This window comes from Spironucleus salmonicida, chromosome 5, assembly GCF_000497125.1.
Source record: "Spironucleus salmonicida strain ATCC 50377 chromosome 5, whole genome shotgun sequence".
Classification (NCBI taxonomy): domain Eukaryota; phylum Fornicata; order Diplomonadida; family Hexamitidae; genus Spironucleus; species Spironucleus salmonicida.
The window spans coordinates 379,737-401,948 of record NC_090600.1 but is presented as its reverse complement, the minus strand read 5'-3'; the positions used below and the strand labels follow the sequence as shown (position 1 = coordinate 401,948).

The 22,212-nt window shown below is 33.6% G+C and overlaps 16 protein-coding genes and 2 non-coding genes across 18 annotated transcripts; 6 read left to right on the top strand and 12 right to left on the bottom strand. All coding sequences in view use genetic code 6, as the record gives it.

Moving 5' to 3' along the window:
- Positions 1–196: 196 nt before the first annotated feature.
- On the top strand, positions 197–727 carry SS50377_24826 (uncharacterized protein; the record flags this gene model as incomplete). Its single annotated transcript, XM_067908666.1, has 1 exon — positions 197–727. One exon carries the CDS (start codon positions 197–199, stop codon positions 725–727), a length of 531 nt encoding a protein of 176 aa, XP_067763487.1.
- Positions 728–906: 179 nt separating this feature from the next.
- On the top strand, positions 907–978 carry SS50377_t20090. The gene has a single exon. It is a non-coding gene; the product is annotated as a tRNA-Pro (tRNA).
- Positions 979–1,041: 63 nt separating this feature from the next.
- Positions 1,042–1,126, bottom strand: SS50377_t20069. The gene is given in 2 exon segments: positions 1,042–1,077; positions 1,090–1,126. It is a non-coding gene; the product is annotated as a tRNA-Tyr (tRNA).
- A 45-nt stretch (positions 1,127–1,171) lies between these two features.
- On the top strand, positions 1,172–1,786 carry SS50377_24825 (Tat binding protein 1(TBP-1)-interacting protein; the record flags this gene model as incomplete). The annotated part of the gene is made up of 1 exon (XM_067908665.1): positions 1,172–1,786. One exon carries the CDS (start codon positions 1,172–1,174, stop codon positions 1,784–1,786), a length of 615 nt encoding a protein of 204 aa, XP_067763486.1.
- Positions 1,787–1,800: 14 nt separating this feature from the next.
- SS50377_24824 (uncharacterized protein) lies at positions 1,801–2,118 on the bottom strand (the record flags this gene model as incomplete). Its single annotated transcript, XM_067908664.1, has 1 exon — positions 1,801–2,118. One exon carries the CDS (start codon positions 2,116–2,118, stop codon positions 1,801–1,803), a length of 318 nt encoding a protein of 105 aa, XP_067763485.1.
- An 88-nt stretch (positions 2,119–2,206) lies between these two features.
- On the bottom strand, positions 2,207–2,878 carry SS50377_24823 (RNA-binding motif-containing protein; the record flags this gene model as incomplete). The annotated part of the gene is made up of 1 exon (XM_067908663.1): positions 2,207–2,878. The coding sequence occupies one exon, from the start codon at positions 2,876–2,878 to the stop codon at positions 2,207–2,209; it is 672 nt and encodes a 223-aa protein (XP_067763484.1).
- A 23-nt stretch (positions 2,879–2,901) lies between these two features.
- Positions 2,902–5,058, bottom strand: SS50377_24822 (Transmembrane domain-containing protein; the record flags this gene model as incomplete). Its single annotated transcript, XM_067908662.1, has 1 exon — positions 2,902–5,058. One exon carries the CDS (start codon positions 5,056–5,058, stop codon positions 2,902–2,904), a length of 2,157 nt encoding a protein of 718 aa, XP_067763483.1.
- A 40-nt stretch (positions 5,059–5,098) lies between these two features.
- On the top strand, positions 5,099–8,464 carry SS50377_24821 (uncharacterized protein; the record flags this gene model as incomplete). Its single annotated transcript, XM_067908661.1, has 1 exon — positions 5,099–8,464. One exon carries the CDS (start codon positions 5,099–5,101, stop codon positions 8,462–8,464), a length of 3,366 nt encoding a protein of 1,121 aa, XP_067763482.1.
- A 507-nt stretch (positions 8,465–8,971) lies between these two features.
- Positions 8,972–9,643, top strand: SS50377_24820 (RNA-binding motif-containing protein; the record flags this gene model as incomplete). Its single annotated transcript, XM_067908660.1, has 1 exon — positions 8,972–9,643. One exon carries the CDS (start codon positions 8,972–8,974, stop codon positions 9,641–9,643), a length of 672 nt encoding a protein of 223 aa, XP_067763481.1.
- A 177-nt stretch (positions 9,644–9,820) lies between these two features.
- SS50377_24819 (uncharacterized protein) lies at positions 9,821–10,168 on the top strand (the record flags this gene model as incomplete). Its single annotated transcript, XM_067908659.1, has 1 exon — positions 9,821–10,168. The coding sequence occupies one exon, from the start codon at positions 9,821–9,823 to the stop codon at positions 10,166–10,168; it is 348 nt and encodes a 115-aa protein (XP_067763480.1).
- A 15-nt stretch (positions 10,169–10,183) lies between these two features.
- SS50377_24818 (Kinesin-like protein) lies at positions 10,184–12,130 on the bottom strand (the record flags this gene model as incomplete). The annotated part of the gene is made up of 1 exon (XM_067908658.1): positions 10,184–12,130. The coding sequence occupies one exon, from the start codon at positions 12,128–12,130 to the stop codon at positions 10,184–10,186; it is 1,947 nt and encodes a 648-aa protein (XP_067763479.1).
- A 62-nt stretch (positions 12,131–12,192) lies between these two features.
- On the bottom strand, positions 12,193–12,750 carry SS50377_24817 (uncharacterized protein; the record flags this gene model as incomplete). The annotated part of the gene is made up of 1 exon (XM_067908657.1): positions 12,193–12,750. The coding sequence occupies one exon, from the start codon at positions 12,748–12,750 to the stop codon at positions 12,193–12,195; it is 558 nt and encodes a 185-aa protein (XP_067763478.1).
- Positions 12,751–13,115: 365 nt separating this feature from the next.
- On the bottom strand, positions 13,116–14,066 carry SS50377_24816 (uncharacterized protein; the record flags this gene model as incomplete). Its single annotated transcript, XM_067908656.1, has 1 exon — positions 13,116–14,066. One exon carries the CDS (start codon positions 14,064–14,066, stop codon positions 13,116–13,118), a length of 951 nt encoding a protein of 316 aa, XP_067763477.1.
- A 40-nt stretch (positions 14,067–14,106) lies between these two features.
- On the bottom strand, positions 14,107–15,762 carry SS50377_24815 (uncharacterized protein; the record flags this gene model as incomplete). Its single annotated transcript, XM_067908655.1, has 1 exon — positions 14,107–15,762. One exon carries the CDS (start codon positions 15,760–15,762, stop codon positions 14,107–14,109), a length of 1,656 nt encoding a protein of 551 aa, XP_067763476.1.
- Positions 15,763–15,916: 154 nt separating this feature from the next.
- SS50377_24814 (Myb-like DNA-binding domain-containing protein) lies at positions 15,917–16,387 on the bottom strand (the record flags this gene model as incomplete). Its single annotated transcript, XM_067908654.1, has 1 exon — positions 15,917–16,387. The coding sequence occupies one exon, from the start codon at positions 16,385–16,387 to the stop codon at positions 15,917–15,919; it is 471 nt and encodes a 156-aa protein (XP_067763475.1).
- A 212-nt stretch (positions 16,388–16,599) lies between these two features.
- SS50377_24813 (Kinase, CAMK CAMKL) lies at positions 16,600–17,913 on the bottom strand (the record flags this gene model as incomplete). Its single annotated transcript, XM_067908653.1, has 1 exon — positions 16,600–17,913. The coding sequence occupies one exon, from the start codon at positions 17,911–17,913 to the stop codon at positions 16,600–16,602; it is 1,314 nt and encodes a 437-aa protein (XP_067763474.1).
- A 99-nt stretch (positions 17,914–18,012) lies between these two features.
- SS50377_24812 (Endoribonuclease L-PSP) lies at positions 18,013–18,378 on the bottom strand (the record flags this gene model as incomplete). Its single annotated transcript, XM_067908652.1, has 1 exon — positions 18,013–18,378. The coding sequence occupies one exon, from the start codon at positions 18,376–18,378 to the stop codon at positions 18,013–18,015; it is 366 nt and encodes a 121-aa protein (XP_067763473.1).
- A 2,278-nt stretch (positions 18,379–20,656) lies between these two features.
- Positions 20,657–22,117, bottom strand: SS50377_24811 (Cysteine-rich membrane protein 2; the record flags this gene model as incomplete). The annotated part of the gene is made up of 1 exon (XM_067908651.1): positions 20,657–22,117. The coding sequence occupies one exon, from the start codon at positions 22,115–22,117 to the stop codon at positions 20,657–20,659; it is 1,461 nt and encodes a 486-aa protein (XP_067763472.1).
- Positions 22,118–22,212: the final 95 nt, after the last annotated feature.

The window sequence follows — 22,212 nt, the reverse complement described above, 5'->3', positions numbered from 1 at the left end:
GTCAAATATAGGATTAGATTAGATGTTTTGATAATGATATATAAATCAGTAAATTAGTCTCCGGTAAATAGTTACAGGTCAAAGTATTTTTAAGTGATTATAAATAGTACTATTACTATTTACAATACGTTTAGTTTACCCATCGAATAAGGATGGTGTCTATTGCAAATTATGTATAATATTAGTATTATAATACATGCCACGCATATAGTAGGTATAATTTAAAACTTTGTTTAAGTTATTGTTTATAATTGATAATGTTTATAGTTATTTAAAATATTTAAGTATTCTAATGTTTAATATAACAATTTAAATTATAATACCAGGTAAAAATAATTTTTATGAACCGTAAGTTTGTTAATATATTGTAATCTGTTTTAATATTTTTAGTAACTAAAACAAAAAAAATAAGTAATAACTTATTGCCATTGATGCATATGGTATATGGACCTATAAACAGAATTATATTTTGCTAACTTCCCGCCATTATACGGAATATATATAATTATAGCAGACTTAAATTTGCCACTCTCCAATGAAGAAAGTAGTGCGATCGTCCGCCAGGCTGACGAAGGTGTCCCCAAAGGTGTCTTAGTCGAACGCGAAGATCCGCCCCGTGGCCTCGGAAAGCGAGCTAGTTGACATGCACGTGCAGTACACACAGTTTTTGGAGGAGGACGAGATTCTGTGCGATGAGATCCTGCTTATCAAAAACTACTTCTAGTGAGATGCTGTTCGATCGTTCCTACCCCTGCCCCGCGGCGCACCTCATGGCGCGGCCGTGCCTGCCTGCCCGCTACGGCCGGGCACCGAGGGCTGCGCCCGCATGCCCTGGCCAAACTCAGCCCACTAGGGCGCCGCGTCTCCCGCTGCCCGCGCCGGACCGGAAGGCGCGCCCATAGCCGTGGGAAATTGGTCTAGTGGAATGATTCCTCTTTAGGGTAGAGGAGGTCCCGGGTTCAATTCCCGGATTTCCCCAATCTTTTAATCTTTTGCCCTGGCGCTCGGGGTTGCCGTGCAGCGGAGCCGGAAAGTTAAAATTCCCCACTACCGGAGTTGAACCAGTGACCGTTCGGTAACTACAGAGCTCTACAGCCAAACGCTCTACCAACTGAGCTAAGTGGGGATACAATTTGGGTAGGGCGCAGGCCCGGACGGCGCAGCGCTCCCAATGGAGCAGGAGATCCTGCAGCTCTTCGCCCAGAACAACTCCCCCTTCTCCCTCCAGACCGTCATCAACTTCACCGCCTCCAAGTACTCCAAGACCTTCGTCCAGCGCGCCCTCGACAAGCTCGTCGCCGACCAGAAGGTCACCTTCCTGCAGGTCGGCAAGTCCGGCAAGCTCTACGTGTACAACCAGGCGCTCATCACCCCGATACCGGAGGGCGAGCTGGACGCCCTCAAGCAGCAGAATGCTGACTACGCCGACACGATCAAGGCACTGCAGGCCGACGTAGCCCAACTGAAGGCAGAGCAGACGCAGCTCCAGAACGTCAAGTCGGAGGCACAGCTCAGGGACGAGGTAGCCCAGGTGCAGAAGAGACTATCACTGATTACCGTTACCGAGGCCGACGAGGTTATCAGCAACGAGCAGATGACAGGCTGCAAGAAAATGCTGAAGAAGCTTCTAGTCGAGTGGAAAACCAGGTAGGTGCAGCTCTTCGAGGGCCTCGACGCGATTGGCGAGGGACTCGAGAAGTCCCGCACGCAACTCTTCAAAGAGCTCGACATGGAGCCCACCGAGACGCCGAAGCAGATCAAGGACAGGCTAGCGATGTGCCAGTGAAATATTTGTTTTACTCACTATTACCAATCTTTAGAAGGTTTTTTATAGTTTGACATCTACATTTTCTATGAAAATTCATCTATCTTATCCTTTTAAATAACTTATTTTGGCTGATATAATTTTCTGTCTAGATTGAGAGGTATACGGCGATTTTATGAAGACCGAATAAAGATATTTTACGTAGTAGTAGGAGTTGATTTAGTTCTTGGATGAATAAATGGTCTTGACTCATAGTGCGAAGGTTTAAATTTTTAATTAGTAAAACGAAAAAGTTTTAGCGGTGGCTAAGGTAGAATGTATCTATCTAAAGCTGGATCATATTCATAGCTCATGCGCTGAAACGATATATTATAAATAATATATAATAATGTAAAGTCGCCCCCGAAGGAAAGCTAGTTACTGTAGCTGCAAAATTTCCGCTCACCACTCCTGCTTGTCCTGGGCACCGTCGCGGGATCTCCTCTCCTCCCTATCATCCCCGCGCGGTCTCTCCTCGTAGCGCGGTCTGTCCCTATCGCCGTACCTGGGTCTATCCTCATACCTGGGCCTGTCACCACCCCTGGACCTATCTCTGTCCTCGTATCGGGGTCTGTCTCTATCCTCAAAGCGGGGTCTCCCCCTATCCTCGTATCTCGGTCTATCGTAGTCGCGCCTGCGATCGTCACCGCGGAAGTCGCGTCTAGGCCTGTCATCATAGCGTGGTCTATCGCGTTTCCTGCCGTCTCTGCCGTTGAGGATCATGTCCCACACCTTGGCCTCTTCCTCGCCAGTGACCATATCTAGGGTGACATCCTGGCAGCCGAGCGTGAGCGCCTCTGCCTGGTACTGCTCGATGGCATGCTTGGCCGCGTCCCCGCTTCTGTCTGAGAAGCGTACCGTGCATTCTAGCTGGCCAGCCCGATACTCCACGTGTTTCACCTCGCCGAATTTGCTGAATATCTCCTTGATCAGCTCCCTCGTCACACGCTGGTCCTTGAGCGCATTCGAGGCGGGGATAAAGCTGTCGTCAAACCTACCTTCGGTCACACCCACGATTCCGATATTGCTGACGCGCACAATCAGGTTGCGGATGTAGTCATTCTTCCCTTCCATTCTGAGGAGTGGAGTGAGGATCGTCACCACGGTGCACAAAGATCAGCATGACCCGACTAAGATGCCCATGCTAAAATCTTTGTACAACTGGTGAATGATTAAATTTTAAATTATTGCTTTAACTCTAGGATACGATCATATAATTATTCTAGCTTAGTTTATGAAAAAGGTACTGTTATTACATAATTATCCACATTGCATAATAAAGTAAATGGTGGTGCATTTTATATTTTATGTAGAAGTTCATCTTCTTCTCGCATAGATATTAATTTACCCTATTCTGTATTTAAAAATTTCTTTATAAATATTGTAAATATGCGTGAATTAGTAAACTAATATAATATAAACGAAACCATTATTAGAGGAATCCAATATATGTAAGAGTTATCCTCATAATTATATTGAATAATGCCTAAGACGCTTCCAATACAAATAAAAGATTGAATTTTTTCTGCCTAACAGCATAATCCATTATAAGAAGGTGGCGGTCGACTTACTTTAGCTTAGACATATTTCAGCGTGAAAAACTAAATTACATAAAAAAGCGTTGCCAGTAATAATAAATATGGTTACTCAAATCCAAAAGTTAGTGTCAAAGTAAATACTACTAGATGTTAGACATAAATTGATGAATACCGTATTGTTCCTCCTAGATCATATTAATTTTGTCCATTAGATGACTTATTTATCAAAAATAAATAGCCTTTAATTATTATTTGAAGACAAATATTTGCAAAATTTTAAATGAATGTAAATACTGCTAACACTGATAGTAAATTTATACCAATATGTCCTCCACTAAATCTCCAAAATCTATTTTTAGTAAAAATATTAAAGAAATCATAGTAATGATTCTTTTTATCAGAAAAATATAAAGTAAAATTTTTATAGTAAACTACTGATAATCTATTAAATAGGTTAAAAATATAGAATTTAACAATCCATGATTTTTCTTTAGATGAATATGTTGTATGACCTTCATATTAGATTGCCCAAAATAAAATTGAGCGTAATGTCCAATCTCCAATTATCATTTAAATTAATCCTAAACACAGGCCAGCTGTTTAGTTAATAAACCCATATTACTTTTCTGTAAACTTATCAGCTTAGTCTCTTATGACTGCCATTAGTATAAATTATAAAATACTTACAATAATAATTATTAAATAAGTTAAAAGTTCTTTTTTATGTTTATCATTTATTTTTTTTGAAAGGTTGTGATATATTATATCTTTTGGGTTATAACTTCTGGTTGATTTTAGTATATTATTATCTAACTTTTAATTATACAGCAATCTAAGTATATTTTCTCGCATTTGTATGGTTTCAAAAATAATAATAGCCGCATCAGATTCACTACTTTTAGCTTTAGCTTACGTATTAATTTTATTTTACAGTGAATGTAATTTAGACTCGTACCATTAAAAGTCATGATAAAAACCTACTTTTTAGATAATATTGAATAATAAATGATGATTGGATAATAATTTATAACTATTGCTTCCATTAAAGCTTAAATTTTCTACATGAAATTACAGTTAGTTATAATAATCTTTTTATATATTAATAAATTATTGTTATAGTTTATATAGGCTAGGTTACTTTACTCTAACTATATCTCTTATAATAACAAATGGGCATAAACTTATCAATAATCTAAACACTTAGTTGTTTGATGTATTCTAATTAATATTATATATAATAAGAGAATAATCTTACACTTAAGGTAAAAGACTTTCTTTGCAATCTTAAATTCGCCTAATTCTTCTGAAAAATTATGTGATAATTTATGTTGACATAATAACTATATACCAAATATAACAATGAAAATTTGATATTGATAGGTACATTTCAACCGTATATTCCGGTTATATTATGAAGTTTTACCCTCCCCAGTCAAATGATGCAAAAGATATTATAAAAGGAAGGTAACATATAAATACAACAATGAACCAAAGAGCCATAAATAAATCTAATTGAAATAGCATGGATACATCAATACCGAAATAAGAGTGTAGTTATCTAGCATTTATACTTTTTGATCTTCTAATTTCTTCAATTGGAGTTTCATGCATTTTATAATGTAGATATCTACAATATTTTGTATGAATAAAGCCATATGATTTATATTAATTCATAGTAAAGTAAGTAACTTTTATATAAACAATTATTATATACATATTTATTAGTTATCCTAAAATATTTCTACCTTTCTAAAATATGGAGCAGAAATTCTTAGTTGCAACTAAGGAACATCAAATAAAGATCTTAGGTTAGTTACCTTATCAACTTACTCAATTTTCAAATGAGAATAAGTAAGTTGAATATAGAATCCACTCATCAAAAAGTGCGACCGATTTTCCTTTAGTATCGGCATCTGCACCTGGATTATGCATGATATCCTCACTTACCTGTACACAGATATTAAGATCAGATATATTTTCAACAAATACACCCTCTGTTCATTTTGATAGTAACAATATTCCAATAGTTACAACAGAAAATGGATATATTGCACAATATCCATTAAGTTTGCAACATATACCACAAAAATTTCTTCCTAATGAGCATTATATGATACATCTGGCCTTAAATGAGAAACTTGCAGGAACTTAAACTAATTAAGGTCGAGTAATATACGACGATGGTACAATTATTTATATTAAGGAAAAGTTCAATCTATTAAACTTAGTCAAGAAGTCATTATTTGGTAATGATACTGATTTATTAGCATAGCCTCCTCTTATTCTACAAGAGATGCTTAAAACGAGAAACTAAGCATTTAAAAAGAAAGATAAAATAAATAAAAGATCTATGAAAGATACATCTGATCCACTGTACTTTGAAATTTTTGAAAAAATGGAAAAATCGGTAGTCTAAGAATTATAAATAGAAGCGGAAAAAGTTTAGCTTGAAGAAGATCTCGTATTATAATAAAAATAATTTAATAGTTTATAAGTTATATTATCAGAATAATAAATAACTGTTATTTACAATTAATTTTAGAAAAAAATAATTAAACTGTAGGATCTATTTTCGGCGTGCCCTACTTTTTCTTTTATTTCACGATCTTCTTTTACATCATTTAGTTAGGAAGGAACTCGCAAGCTTGATAACATTACTCACTATTTTATTCCTTTTGATATAACATATTAGCAACCTTAAATTTAAAATATGGAAACAAGCAAAAATTTAATTATAACTTAGTATACTATATTAACATTAATGATTCCAAGATCAGATTTATCTACATCAAAATTTGTATTGCTAACTGCAACATTTGTTAATAAAAAATTAAATTTAACATTTACAACCTAGCAAAATCAAAGTTTGTCAAAATCAGCATTAAATACTTCTAAAATTAATATTAATCAAGAAACATCAATAGACTAAATTAATGAATATTTCACCAACTATTCTTACTCCACATAAAGAGTGTTAAAATTATCATAATTTCCTAATCTATCTCCTGTTTTACTTTCGACAAACTATAATTTTCTTCTATGTTTTGATTCTAAAATAATTTAATTTTAATTAGAGATTTAAAATTTTGATCATAAGATCTCAGTAAACTAGGTGAATTTTGATGAGATATTATAAAAAATTGTTAAAAAGCCTTTAATTGAGCGGAGAAGAATTCTTTCTAGAATACCTTCAGAATATAGAAATATTGCAAGTGAATTAATTGGTATGCGAAAATTACTAATGTTTGAAAGTAATGGATAAGACAGAGGCCCAACAACTTTACGGATTTAAAATAAATTAGAAAAGCTGTTTTTCACTTAAACATACGCAAACTCGGTGCATTTCTAATTGTAAAATTGTCGAGAGATAATATTTGACGAAAAGAAAGAAAAACTGAATTAGAGTGTCAATTTATTAAAATCTGTTAGATTTTCAGAATTTTCTCTTGCGAAAAGCATTTTTGATGACAAAAAAGAAGAAAAAGGATTAGAAAATATAATTTTCCCTTCAGTTTCTGCATTTTGCTTGCTACCAATGGAGCAAATTAAAAACAACTAATTGTTGCTTAAAAATGCAATTTCCAGCTCAGTTTTCTGTATTATGTAGAAAAGCGAGAAAACATTTTTGATTTCAGCAAATTTCAATGATTTTTCACGTATTAAAAGTATGTTAAATAAAAATGAGAATATCACAGCAAAGTATGTTTTGCGGAGTTTTTCGGCTAAAACGAATTTTAATTACAAGGATATGAGTGTATAATAATTGTTGCAAATTAATTTTTAGAATTACTTGAGAAATGAAGTTCTGTTACCTATGAATCCTGAGTAAATAAGCTCATAAGATATTGAAGTTTTAATATAGTAGCTGGCTAAAAAATCTGTTATCGACTATAAATCTGACTCGAATTGGGCTAGATAAGTCAATATTTTTGAACTTAAAAGTGGTGAAAAGTAACTATTAGATCATTAAAAATTGTTAAATTAGTATAGATCGGCTAACCTTTCGAAATAAAGAGATATTTTATTGCTTATATATTTTTTAGGAGAAATTAATATCTATAATTAACTTCCATCAGTAACAAAATAATTAATAAGATAATTTTTCGATGCAACATCTGGTGTTGATTCAATTTTAAGTGTGTTAATTGACAATATATATATTAATATTGATCATGTATGTCATTTTGAGTATGAAATATCTAAAAATTTTGAATTTTTAAGTAAAAATTCTGCACACTCAGATGTAATTTTTATGCGTAATCAAATAAGCGAAAAACTAAGTCCTTTTGAAGCAGGACTTTCTAATTTATTTATTTAAGTAGATAATGACTTATTCTTTTTAAAGTCGTTATAGTAATTACTATAAAATTAACCATAAAATGGCTTATACTAACAATTAACAGGAAGCTATATTTAGGTAATACTTTCTTAACGTTTATAAAATTTATCATCTCTCGATATTATATCTTTGGCAGACCATCCAACATGGATTTTTTCCGCTTTGCCCATACTTTAATAACTTTTAAACACTTTTATTAACTAATTTAATATTAATTCACTTAATATTTTAGATGGATTTTTATTTTTAAATTACATTTACACATCATAAACAGACCAAGTTTAATAATTTTATGAAACTAGAAATAGATTCTTTTAAGTTATTAATTATAATGAAGAAACATCTCATTAGGTTTGTAGAATTTTTGCTAGATATCATGATTTTAGTTCATTTTCTCGTGTGGCTTGCTAAAAAATAAAAAGCTTAACCTTCAAATAATTAGCAGAAACAATTATTTTTGGCGAATTTTAATCATTAAATGAAATTATTTAAAGCGAAAATTTGAGTATTTGTAGTTTAGAAAATGCGATAGAGAAAATTGGATTGACACCCAAAAATATTTTTGATAGCAATATACGAGAGATTTTGGAAGAAGTTATTTCAGAAAAAGATACTTTTTATTTGCTTGAAAATGTGGAAACCGTTATATCATGTCTAATAGAGAGTCTGTAGTCTGTCGGTAGATTAGTTAACAGCGCAGTTTTAAGATCCTGTTTAGGTTAAAAATAGGTCGTTGGTAATGCAGTAGAAAAATGTTACAGGGCTTTAGAGTAAAAAGAATGACAATAATAAAGTATTTTAATTAACTATATTTATATAATAACGATATAAATATTAACATCCACTTCTTTGTTGACATGACTATAGGAGCGTAAGGGATCGCGTCGGCTTCGGTCTTGATGCATGAACTTGGGGCAGCGCTTCGCGGGTCAACGACTGAGCCCCAGTCTCTGTTCAAGACAAAGAAGATCAGCACCTGCTCCGGCTGAGGAACGCAGGAGATACTTCTTCGACCACCACTATTTGAATAACGTTTAATTACGCAAATAGGGAATTTTTTATCAAATATTTATAAATTAATTTGATTTTTACTCATTTATAACAAAAGTAAGTTATCTAAGGATAGATAAATTATTTTAACTATGAATTAAACTTATGTAGACTTAAATATATAAAATTATATTTTAGCTAAAATTGCTATTTAATATTAATCTTAACATTGTTTGCCTATCAAATAATAGCTCTACCCAATCTTGTCCCGTGGTGACGATCCTCACTCCACTCCTCAGAATGGAAGGGAAGAATGACTACATCCGCAACCTGATTGTGCGCGTCAGCAATATCGGAATCGTGGGTGTGACCGAAGGTAGGTTTGACGACAGCTTTATCCCCGCCTCGAATGCGCTCAAGGACCAGCGTGTGACGAGGGAGCTGATCAAGGAGATATTCAGCAAATTCGGCGAGGTGAAACACGTGGAGTATCGGGCTGGCCAGCTAGAATGCACGGTACGCTTCTCAGACAGAAGCGGGGACGCGGCCAAGCATGCCATCGAGCAGTACCAGGCAGAGGCGCTCACGCTCGGCTGCCAGGATGTCACCCTAGATATGGTCACTGGCGAGGAAGAGGCCAAGGTGTGGGACATGATCCTCAACGGCAGAGACGGCAGGAAACGCGATAGACCACGCTATGATGACAGGCCTAGACGCGACTTCCGCGGTGACGATCGCAGGCGCGACTACGATAGACCGAGATACGAGGATAGGGGGAGACCCCGCTTTGAGGATAGAGACAGACCCCGATACGAGGACAGAGATAGGTCCAGGGGTGGTGACAGGCCCAGGTATGAGGATAGACCCAGGTACGGCGATAGGGACAGACCGCGCTACGAGGAGAGACCGCGCGGGGATGATAGGGAGGAGAGGAGATCCCGCGACGGTGCCCAGGACAAGCAGGAGTGGTGAGCGGAAATTTTGCAGCTACAGTAACTAGCTTTCCTTCGGGGGCGACTTTACATTATTATATATTATTTATAAAATTACTATTAGTCTCCTGTTGACATTTATTAAATTATTCGACTTTTAATATTCGTAATTTAACTTTTATATTATATTATCATATATCTGATCAGATTCTAAAATATGGGATGCGGGTATTTAAACTGTTAGTAAACAGACGATGTAGATTTAAGTTTTCTACAAGGAAGTTAGAGTAAAGTTGCTATTTCAGAAAACTAGATAATAATGAATGATAGCAACCCATTTCAAACAAATCTTAATATGGTAAATTAATCTTGCTTTGATAGAATTGAGAATTAGAATTCAGAATATTTCACCACTGGTACATTCAATTTTAATACATTATAACTAACTGAATTAGCTGGTACGTAAGTTAACTATGATGAGACAGGTTAGACTCTAGACGACTAGTCTGAGTGTATAACATGGTCTGGATTGTATAAATAGATAAATAAGAGTGAGTAACAGTGAATAATACGAATTCGCTCACTTACCATAGCTTTCGCTAAGTTTTTATTCTTCAGATAGCTTTACTTTAAAATTTTATAGTTAGCCTCGTAATTCTTGTATAGCCTTTTCTTTTTACATTAAAATATTTTCTAACCTTAATAGCCAATCATCAATAGAAATTTAATTATTTTCAATAGCATGCAAAAGGGTAACTTCTTCTTTAACATTAACCATCATTTAATCTACTTATTTTCTATGGGCACGTGTAATTTAGTCTTCTAGGTCATATAGTACATCAACAACATCACAATGAGTTCTTTCCAAATCATTTGGCTAAGATGGTGCTCTTGGAGTGTCTTAAACCACAACTGGTATATTTTAATATGGATTCTGCTACATTTGCTATTATTATGGCTATTAATATTGTTAGACATTAGCACCTCCACCATTCTTAATCATTGCCATTTACTATTAATACATTTGTTATTAAGTTTCAATATCGCCATCATTTTTAGTTCCTAATACGATTTCTGCTACATTCTAAGTTGGTTTCAACACACCTTGCTTTGCTTTTGTATGTTAGTTGGCATCTTTTACTCTATCAGTATATCTAAGTGTATTATTAGTATTTTCACAAGATTTATCAGCTGGACTGATACATGCAATCATAACTGTTTAAGCATCTCCAATAAAAGAATCCCTCAATACCATTGTGAGCTTGCTTCCTCTAAAAGGTAAATGATGTGCTCCTTTATCCATAGCTCTAATACACTCTTTGAGTGCTAATAAACTTTTATTTATTTCAGCCCCTTCCATTCTTGTTTATCTATCAGTATTTTAGACGTCACTAGCTCTTTCAGCGCCAGCTAAGTCAATAAAACTGATCATACCATGCTATTTGCCATTTGGTTGTTTTAATCTAACCTAAAGAATTGCATGAGAACGACTAGAGTCGGCATTAGCTCCAGTGGCTCCAACTGAACGGGAACTTAAACCAACATCTACGGAACTAAGCATTTCCTAAACGGAATGAATTTGTTTTTCTTCTAACCCTTATAAGTGTACATTACCTTTGCCATCTTCAAGGGCCTATAATCTATTTCTATTATTTAGTAAATCAAATAATTTACCACCATATATTTCAAAAAATGAAACATAAGCAGACAAACCTAATTTAGAAAAGACAGGATCAGAATTAAGAGTATTAAATATGTCGTGGGCAGCTAAAACATAAACACCAGTTTCTCTTTGCATCATGGTCCATGTTTTTCCTGATCCAGTTTAACCATATGCAAAACAAGTAGTCGATTTACCTGTAAACAATGATTAAATCAAAGGTTTAGCCGTGTAAAAATAAACTTCGTAGTTATCAGCATTTTCTGAAAAAACGTGGTCATAACGATAAGTAGAAACTTCAATATATTTAGTAAGATCAACCTTCACCTTCGGTTCATGAACAGAACATTGATTCCATCCATCGATAGATACTATGTCTTTTTACGCTAAACTAAGTTCATGGTGATTGATAGGACGTTTACGAACACAAACTCTAATCTTTTACTATATTAAATCAAGGAAAATATTATCAGGAGGAATAACAGTTTTAGAGATAGTAGGTAGTCCACGGAGACTAGTCTATACTGGAGCTTATGGATGTACATTTGGGTTAAGTGAAGAACCTGGTTAAGATAAATGTTAAGGAGGAGGTGCTAGCTATCTTTATTATGGGGGTTAGCTATGAACTTATTTAGGTTGTGGCTAATTATAAGTAGACTATGATTATTAATTAGGTGCAACTATAGGCTAAGATTTCAATTATGTAATTAGGCGAAATAGTTTTTGTTTATCTTAAAGATTAACAATGCCATATGAACCATAATCCTATATTGTTATACTAATAAATGATTAGGGTGTAAGATTGCTAAAATTTGGTATATATTAATCTAGTTCAACTGAAGATAACCATGTTGCAATCTATGACATTAAATTTTAGAAATGGGAAGGGAAAATTATACACTATTATTATATATAATTTGATGTGCAAATCATTCAGGGTCGCTTAAGAAACTAACACTCTATGCTGTTTCGTTTTCATAAAACGTTTCTAAATTCATGATCTAACTACACTATTACGGTTACTACATATTGTTGTTTTTATACTTCTTAACTAAAAATACAATGACCGCCAATGATATTATTATTAAAACAATGACTAATATAGCAATTATGACATAAAAATCTTATTAGGATGAAGGACCATTTGATCCATACACTAATTCTTATCTACCATCAATTTATCTTAATCTTATATACGTGTCTTTTGGTAGTATTTACTTCGATGTTAGAACATCAACACATGCTGAATAAACTGCATCAGGAACCTAATGACAGTTAAAAGTTAAATTAATCTATTAATGGGCTGTATACTCAACAGTACTAAATTATAAAATTTCTGGCTATAATATATTCAATGATGCTGATATAGCTACTCCAAAGTCTAAATGGCAATCAATATCTTATGGTAATAGAGTTAATGTTATCTCTGTCTACACTTGCTTAAAATTTGTGAATGAGAGAAAGCAATTTTATAGTAAATAAATCATTTCGAATAGTATTATTTATATTATATAATAAATAATAATATTTTTGTTTATAATTACAACCTTGGTCTAAAGCAATATTGCATTTATTTAGTTATATATTAAAATATGTATGTAAAAATGAGACCAAGTACTTCATTAGGGTTTTATGATAGAAATTTAAAACAGATATAGTAAACTAATAGTTAAGATTATTTAGTCAAGACAATAAAGAAAGATACACATACTATAGTATTAATAAATTAAAAAATAGAAAATTTATTTGCTTAAATTGACGAAATACATATTTCAATCTAATCAATAGAGTTCAAATAGATAATGAACAAATAATTAATATTACATGTAATTAGTAAATGAAGTAGAATTTATCACTTAATTCCTATTTTTTCTTTAAAAAGCTTAACCTCAAATTACTTCTTTAATTCATTTATCCTTGTTTATTATTCTAAAACTGCATCTTAAATATCAAATTTTAGCTCATTTAATTCTTATTAAATTCCATACAAACCTACTTATGTCTTATTGAACTCATTATCAATTTATTTCCATTTTTCATCTATTAAAGCTATTTTTTCTGTTATTTCAATATTTTCAGCAACAAAAAATTAAATTCGTGTGGAAATTGTTTCTTTGAGTTTTTAATTTTAAACAAATTCATTATACTTACTTGAAACATATTCAATGTCTAAAGAAAAGTAAGATACCTATGGAATCGCACCAAAAATACCATAATAATAATTATTTTCGTAATTATCAGCAATAAACTCAGTATTATCAAGCAGAGATTTGAGAATATATTTATTATTCTTTTTAAAAACAGCTTAACCAGACCCATATAAGATAAGTTCTCCAACATACTGCATTTCAAGGGGTGTGAAATCAGGAGACAATAATGTCAGTGTATTCTGGTCAAAGTTAAAAATTTTATATGACTATTAGAATAATATACCTTTACCAACCTTTACAATAACATTGTCATTTTATAGTTCAAATTAGTATGGATTTACTAAAATTATCTTGTTAACAACTACTAATTAATTTCTAAATGTCTTAAATGGTAGTCTGTCGTAAATGGATAGAGTATACTCATTAATTTAAAAGATATATTAATCATAAGTGCAATAAAATTTATCTTAATAGAAAACGGGCTATGTAAGAAAAGTATTAAATATTTTTTGAAAATTAAACTCTACTTTAACAACATTAATAATCTTATAATCTGTCGGATCACAATTATACGCATTATTTTTACCATAACAAAAAAATTTACCATTTTCAAAATGTGGAAATAGCCTACAATTTATTGGAACAAAGTTCATTTTTCCTATTTATATTAATTATAATATATCGATTAATATTTCATATCAGTGAGACATCTTCTAAGTCCATTAGCATAACCTAAAATTTTTAATTTTCTAGCCGTAGCAACCCGATTTGCTATTTCAGCTCGCCAATTTGTTAATCTTTTTCAGATACAATTCCTTAAATTTGATTTTTGACCTTACCTAAAATCTCTTTTTCTTTAGTATTTTATCTAATGACAAACATCATTATAGTGCTATATTAGTCCTCAGTTGCCATCTTTAAAGTTTCATTTTTACCTTGCTGAATTTCAATATTTACTCCCAATTTGGTTTCTAATTGGGTACTGATCTCCACTAATTAATGATTCTTATAATTGAGCTACTTTTAGATCATTTCTAGTTCGTTACGTACTTGTAACAAATCGATTTGCCCTTCTTAAAAATTTTTCTGTAGATTTGCAATTATACGTTAAAATTCTAGCTTTTGTTCAAGATATTCATCAGATTTTTATTGCATTTCAATTTAATTTTGACTTTCCACATCTATTATGATTTTTTTAATTTAGGATGTTTATTATTCCTTAATGTCATTTAAAATTGCCTATTTTTGCTGTTTGAAGAGTTATACTGCAAATTCCCTATAACTTCCACGAATTTCTTGTAGTTCAGTATTATATTTCGCTTCCATTTTTGCCTTGAGCGCTTGAAAATCGTCTGCTAATTTTACACCTTGACGCTCTAAAATATCAATTTTAGATTAAAATTTAGTTTCTTTTTCTGAAAATTCAAGCCTAGCATTTTCCAAATTAGTAGAATTTTATTTTCTTAAATTAGCAATATTCAGTTCATTATTTTCGTTAATTTAACGAATTTTGAAGTTTAAATGCAGCTCAGCATTTTCAACCTACTTATTTGCATTTAAATACTGTTATTTCAATACTTATTCTTATTCTTGAATATTCTGCTAAATTAAAATTTTCCTTTGATTTTCTAATTCAAATTGTAGTTTTTCGTTGAAACTTTACTACATTTTCAGCTTTTCATCGGTAAAATCTGCATTAAGTTGTTAAATTTTGAGCTTATGCGATGCTACAATATTATTGATTTGTGGCTCAATTTTGACTGCCAAATCATTTTCTGCTTGCTTCAACAAGGATGATTACTTTTCTTCAAATTCAGTTTAGAACTTTCTTTTCAGTTTTTACTTCTCATTTTAAAGCTTTTAATCGAAATTAAGTTTTAGTGCCGTGAATTGATTGTTCAAGTCCTTGTTCTAATCAAAAACTTTGTCGTTTAGAGATACTTGGAGAAGTTAGTATTTCTTAGCAAAATCTGTATTTTAAACAGCTAGCTGTTCTTTCTCTATCAAAAGTTGGTCGATTTTCTGCTTTGTTATTTGTTGAAAAGATGATATTTTTTAGTTGAATTCTGCGAGTTAATTTTTTTTATCTTTTTCAAAATTTTCTGTACTATACATTAATTGGGCTTTAATATCTGTATATGAAGTTGTAAGTCTGTTGATCTCCGATAGCTGAAAATCATATTGTAATTTTAAATCTTAATATTTTTGCTTAATATTAAGGGTAGTCTTGACTTACTTTTCGTTTGCATCTTAGATATAGCTGTATTCTTTGGGTGGATTATTCTCATGTGGAGTTTCCTCATTTAGTAGCTTTGTAATGAAATTTGAGACTTCAGCGTCAAAATTCATTTTAGAAAATATATCCTTAATATGATATAATAAATAAGACAGTTAACAAATTAAATGCTTAATCTTGACTAAATTCATTGAATATAACATGATATGAAGTTTATGCTATATAAACTGCATAAAACTTATATAAATTCGAAATAATATAATAAAATCACTTTGAAATACATTTGTATCTATATTTTACTTATAGGTCGCTTCGTCCAACAAAATTTTAAGCAATGACACTCCACTAATTTCCATTATGTTATACTAAATGTAACAATGAATCATCTTCTTCTTATGTCCAATTTCTTTTATCAGCCAAGATTGTTCGCCTATAATGTTATGATACTTATGAAGCAGATTTTAAAGACGTGTTAGTCATTTATGATAACTGGTTTGCTATCTCATTCCAGTTTCTTTTTGTGGTGTCAGGTACAATTTTAAGTAGTGTTTCATTTTCAAAAGCAGACCAAAGCCTTGTAGTTTTTAAGTTTGGTTAGAATTACGATGATGATGCCATCATATTAGGGGCAGACTATGTTAATCTGAACGGTATGAGTAATGATTCATCGCCAAAATCCTGGCCCGGATCAGACAGTTCAAATTCCATAATTTGTGAAAGGATTTTAGACTATATCATATTTAATAATATATAATAATAGAAATTGTAGGTTTTTTAGTCAAACATTATAGAATATCTTATATATATTATAACGTGCATTAGTCAGCCGACTTTTTTAACGATTTATTTCTACTAAGTGTACCGTGACTGTAAGGATTATTAATATTACAATAAATCAAGTTTATCTAATAAGTTAAATTGATATAACTAATAACCAGTCCCAGAATACTTCACTCGCACATAACCTTGACATTCTCAACCTCAGTGAAGCCCACGCCCGCACTGATCGCCTTCAATAGGCCGGCGTTGAATTTTTTCTGGATATCGATGTCCTTGCAGCCGATACTACCATAGTACTTGCCCTGGCTTGGGCTGAAAAGGCGAATCTCTACCCCCTCGATTCTTACCAAAAATTTGTGCATGACAACGCTGATCTGAGTGTCCGACACTCCTCTAAGAGCTGCGCACACGGCTGCCAGCGCTCCCTTAGGGGATTTTACGTTTGGCATGGCGAACGCCTTCTTCACATCAAAGCCGATAACATCGTTCTTGGGAGGTACCTTGAGAGCAAAATCACAGAAGGGGCATGAGTCTGGGGACTGCTGCACTGGTTGAGAGTCGATCTTCAGAATCTTATGAAGCGTTTCTAACTCCTTCTGCTTGTTCTAGTCTGGTCTAAACGGAACGACCAGGGTACCAGTCGTAATTTCACCCTTTTCGCTGTCCACCTGGGCGTATTTCTGGAAGAAGGTACTATCGAATATCTCCTCTATGGTAGCACGCTTCTCGGGATCCTTGACTAGGATAGAGGAGATCAGGTTCCGGGCCTCCTGGGTGAAGAACTCCGGATACTGGTAGTTGCAGGTCCTCGCGTTCTCGAAGATCTCACGCACGTCGGTGCCGTTGAATGGGAACTTGAAAGCCAGCATTGTGAAGAGAAGAATACCTAGACTCCAGATATCTGCCCGCCGACCGTCGTACTTCTCAGCGTCGGCGACCTCAGGGGCGATGTAGTGCGGGGAACCGCAGGTCGTCTTGCACGTGAAGAAAGTCTTGTCCGGGGAATTGGACACCGCCCCGAGCCCGAAATCAGCAACGTACACTTTCGAATCGTCGGCAAGGAGCACATTCTCGAACTTGAGATCTCGATGCTAGATGCCCAGCTGGTGAAAGTAGCGCACCGTGGCAGCAATCTGTGTGAAATAAAGTGCAGCTAGCGCTTCAGGCAGGGGTGCCCTAATCGACTGCAGAAGCTCACCCCTGGGGATGAAGTCCATAACGAGCATGAACCTAGAGGAGTTCTGCAGGATATTATACAGATGAACTGTATTCGGGTGCTTTAGCGCCTGCATGATGGCTATCTCACGTTGCAAGCGCTGCAGCGCAGTTTCAGATAGAGACTGGCGCTTGATGACCTTCATAGCGTACTTGAGCCCTGTATTCTCGTCAGTTACCAAATATACCTTCGCATAAGTTCCTTTGCCTAACTGCTCGCCAATAATGTAATTTTGCACCTTTTTCGGAGCATCTTCCACTTAAGTCATTTTGTGAGAGCGGACGTGAATTGTAAATCTATATAGTAAAATATTAAAAATTTAGATTGTAAATAAGATTCAACATTATAATGAATAATTATGTTAGCATCACTCTGCTGCAATTGCGTCAATTTCGACTAAAGCATCCATGGGAAGCTTGGCAACTTCTACGCAGATTCTTGCCGGCTTATGATCGCCAAAAGCTTCAGCATAAATTGCATTTACTGCAGCAAAATCAGATATATTTTTGAGCAAAACTTCAGTTTTTGCAACTTGTGACATGGAGCTTCCAGCAAGTTCAAGAACACTTTTCAAATTTGCTAAAGCGTTTATTGTCTGTTCCTCAATAGTAGCTCCAAGTACACCGTCCTTCCAACCCAATTATCCCGATACAAATATTAAATTTCCAGTCTTACATGCAGGTGAGAAGGGTCCGATTGCCTTTGTTACTGATTTTACGCATTCTACTGGCATTAAAAATAGATGAAGTGGATAGATTTGTGTAATTTTAACGGGAATGGTATTTATATAAATAATTTATAAGTAATCGAGTATTTAATAATTATTCAAAATTCTTAAATAATTTACAAATGTCGCTATAAAATTTAATCTAGATCATAAATATAATTAACACTAAGTTTAACAGAAAGTGGAAAAATAGCCAGGAAAATATAATTAACTTAGTTTTATATAATAATAGTCTAATGTTTATCTAAATTCATAATCTATAGTAATAGTTATAACTATATTTAGAATCATAAGAGACTAGTATATAAGAAAATTCAAAAATTATTGTATAATAATATAATTTATTCATTTTGTGTAATTGTTTTACATATAGACATATAAGAATTAAGTATTAAGAAATAACAACCGCATGATAAATAATACAAATACATTTATATTTTATATTTTATTTAGATGGCTAAATAATTTAATTCGCTGTTATTCTTTACTACTGGATATTATTTGGTAATAAAGTTTTTATACATAAAATTGACTAATATATAAATTAGTGATATTAATATTTATAAAAATTATATATAAATTATATAGTAAGAACAAGAAACACATCATACTAATTTAATATGTCAAATTAAACTAATTGCCAAAATAATTATCAAAACATCTAATACCTTTTATATCTTCTATAACTACTTTATAAATACGGAAAGTAAAGAAAAAATTATACATTCTCAAATATAATGATAAAGTAGTTATTCTGGAAAATAAGTAGCGTAAACAATAAGATAAATAAATCAATTTAATGTAAAGCAAATAGAAATTTTCTACCAGATTATGTTTATTAATGTTTATAAGGATTATATAGTAGTATAATATAATTACAGAACTATCATACTCTATTTTTCTATGTATTCGTAAATTATCACAAATATGACGAATAGAATTCCTTTTCCGTTTCCTAGTTACAATGAGACCAATACGTAGAAACAAAAAAATACAGCATACATCTTATAATTTAACCAAAACTGTATTCAATTGTCCTATAAAATGTATATTAGATGCTTCTGATTCCTAGGAAGTTGACTGGAATTCGTTCAGACCTGAGGTAGGAGAGTGTATGGTATTAGAAGAATCATCATTTTGAAATTTCCATACTAAATATAATTAGTATTGGGTTAATACCCTGCTTCATTATTTCATCTCAATCAAATAATATGTTTATAAGATAAAATTAATTTGACTTCAGAATAATGATTTGTAATGGAACCCCTATTTTGATATTCTATTTGAATTATTAAATAAAAATTTGAGTATAATAGCTTATGCTACAGCAAATTACAAATTCATGAAATTATATTTTGTAGTAGGTATCATAGATTCATAACTATTTAGTGAATATAATAATGTATTATTGGTATTGCGAAGCAAATTAATCTTTTATATATAATACCATATTATTGATATAAATGATAGTATTTCATAGCAATTAGCTTTCATTTTTAATAATTATAAACCCACGAATATTTAATTTGGCAACACTATTAAAATAAGTTTAACTAATATTCAAATAAATTCAAATTTTATTGGTGAAATAAATGTTATTAAATATCTTACAAATTGCGCTAAAACTATAAATTACAAACGAATAGCTACAATGAAATATGTTAAAATTTTAGAATAATAATCTAGCTACTACCTGATTTTTATAATTTCAATTATATATTACGGTGCCTGCACTTATTCATATTATTTGCTTTAATAAATTCAAGTTAATAAACAATTTGGAAACCTAGTTATAATCTCATAAATAATATTATTTGTTGGAACTAGTTTGATAATAAAACTAAAGATATGGTTGAACTATAGAAATTAACGAGCATTAGTGAATGACGTTATACTGCTTCAAATGCTAAATATAGTTATAACGACAATTATCCATTGCTGATGCTAAGCGCAACATGATAATAAATTAGCTTAGAACACCTATTATTTATACCAATTGAATCCGAATTTCCCATATTAATGGAGGAACTGTAAACATTTAACACATCTGCATATTCTGATAACCCATGCTAGAATAAGAGAAATAGTTGACCGAGTCTAAATCTGCATAATGACCAACTAGGTGTTACCAGCTCAATTAGGAACGAAAATAAAATCTATCTCAGTTGTATACTATATCCTTATCTATAATAATTTCCCTATGAATAAAATAACAATATACTTTCTACTTGCACATTAAATATTCTTCAGCTTGCTTTACAAAGTGATAATCTTAACAAATGCATCACTATTACCTCTTTTATAAAATAATATTTTATTCCTATAACATTTATAGATTGGCGTGCTTTATTTCATCGTCCTTAGGCGGGGACACGACTGCCTGCTTTCTCTTCTTGACTATGAAGTACGCGCCTGCGCCAGCTACCAGGCCGATAGCAGCCACGACGCCGACCACAATCCCAACAATGGACCCGGTGTTCGAATTGTTCTGGGTTGGAATGCACAGACCGCCGGTGCTCTGGAAAGTAGGATAGCAGTGCGTGCATGTGTTAGCGTCCGGGCAGTATTAGCAGTTCCTGGGGCAGCTGGAGCACTTGCTGCTGTCAACAAACATCCCGTCGACGCACTGATCGCATTGCATCGCGCTGCTGCAGAACGCGCAGTCCTTTTAGCATTTCTCGCACACGCTCCCCGAGCCCTCGCTGGAACAGTAAAAGCTCTGGGGGCAAGGCTTGCTGTTAGAGCATTGCAGTTTCGAGCATTTTTTGGCAGGGCTAAGGTCGTACCCATCCTTGCACTCGGTGCAGATATCTTTATCAGAACAGACATCGCAACCTTCTGTGCAGGCCTTGCAGTCACCACTTTCTAAAAAGGCGCCACCTTGACATGACGAGCAAGATGCTGCGCTTATGCATGAGGCACACCCGTCCTTGCAGCTCTGGCATGTATTTAGGGGGCTGTTGGTATTGCAGAACTTTTTGGGTGCGCACGGATTGAAACTATTGCACTCGTTCTTAACACATTTGTCGTTTTGGAGGTCAAATCCTGGCTGGCAAAGACCGCAAGCGGCGGCTGATATGCATCCAAGGCAGTTTTCAGTGCACATAGTGCATTTACCTGCTTCCAAATAATTTCCACTTTTGCATGAAGTGCAGATGGATGAATCAGAGCAAACCTCGCAATTGCTGGGGCAGGCCTAGCATTGTTATTCCTTCAGCACGAAGGCCGCCTAGCACTTGGCGCAGAGTCCAGCAGACGAGCAGGTGAGGCAGTTGGAAGGGCACGCTACACAGGCACTTCCGCCGAGGACGTACCCGGCCTGGCACTCCGAGCACGTCCTGGCATCCGAACATTTGCTGCACCCACTGCTACAGGCGGAGCACATGAACTAGTCGTTGTGGAAGTACCCAGTGGCACATACACTGCATTTTACTGAGTCAAAGCAGTCCTCACAGTGGCTGGAGCAACGTATGCATGAGATTCCGGTGAAATGGTAGCCCGCGGAGCACGACGTGCAGTCTATATCGTTGGCGCACGTTTTGCAGCCAGTTTTGCAGACCCGGCAGTTGTCCCCGCTCTTGTAGTACCCCGAACTGCATTACTGACATGTATCCATATTGGAAATGCTGCATTTATCACAGTTATATTATCTGCAACTTTAGCAAATTTCAGGATTGAGGCTATCTCGGGTTGGACAAACAGTTCCAGCAGGACATGGATTTGTGGGACATTGAAAACCCGACATTTTAAAATGAACAGGAGCAAAAAGATGTAATATTAAACCCAAAATATTAAATATTAAACATTATTTTTTTGATTTTATAAAGATTAAAACTACTA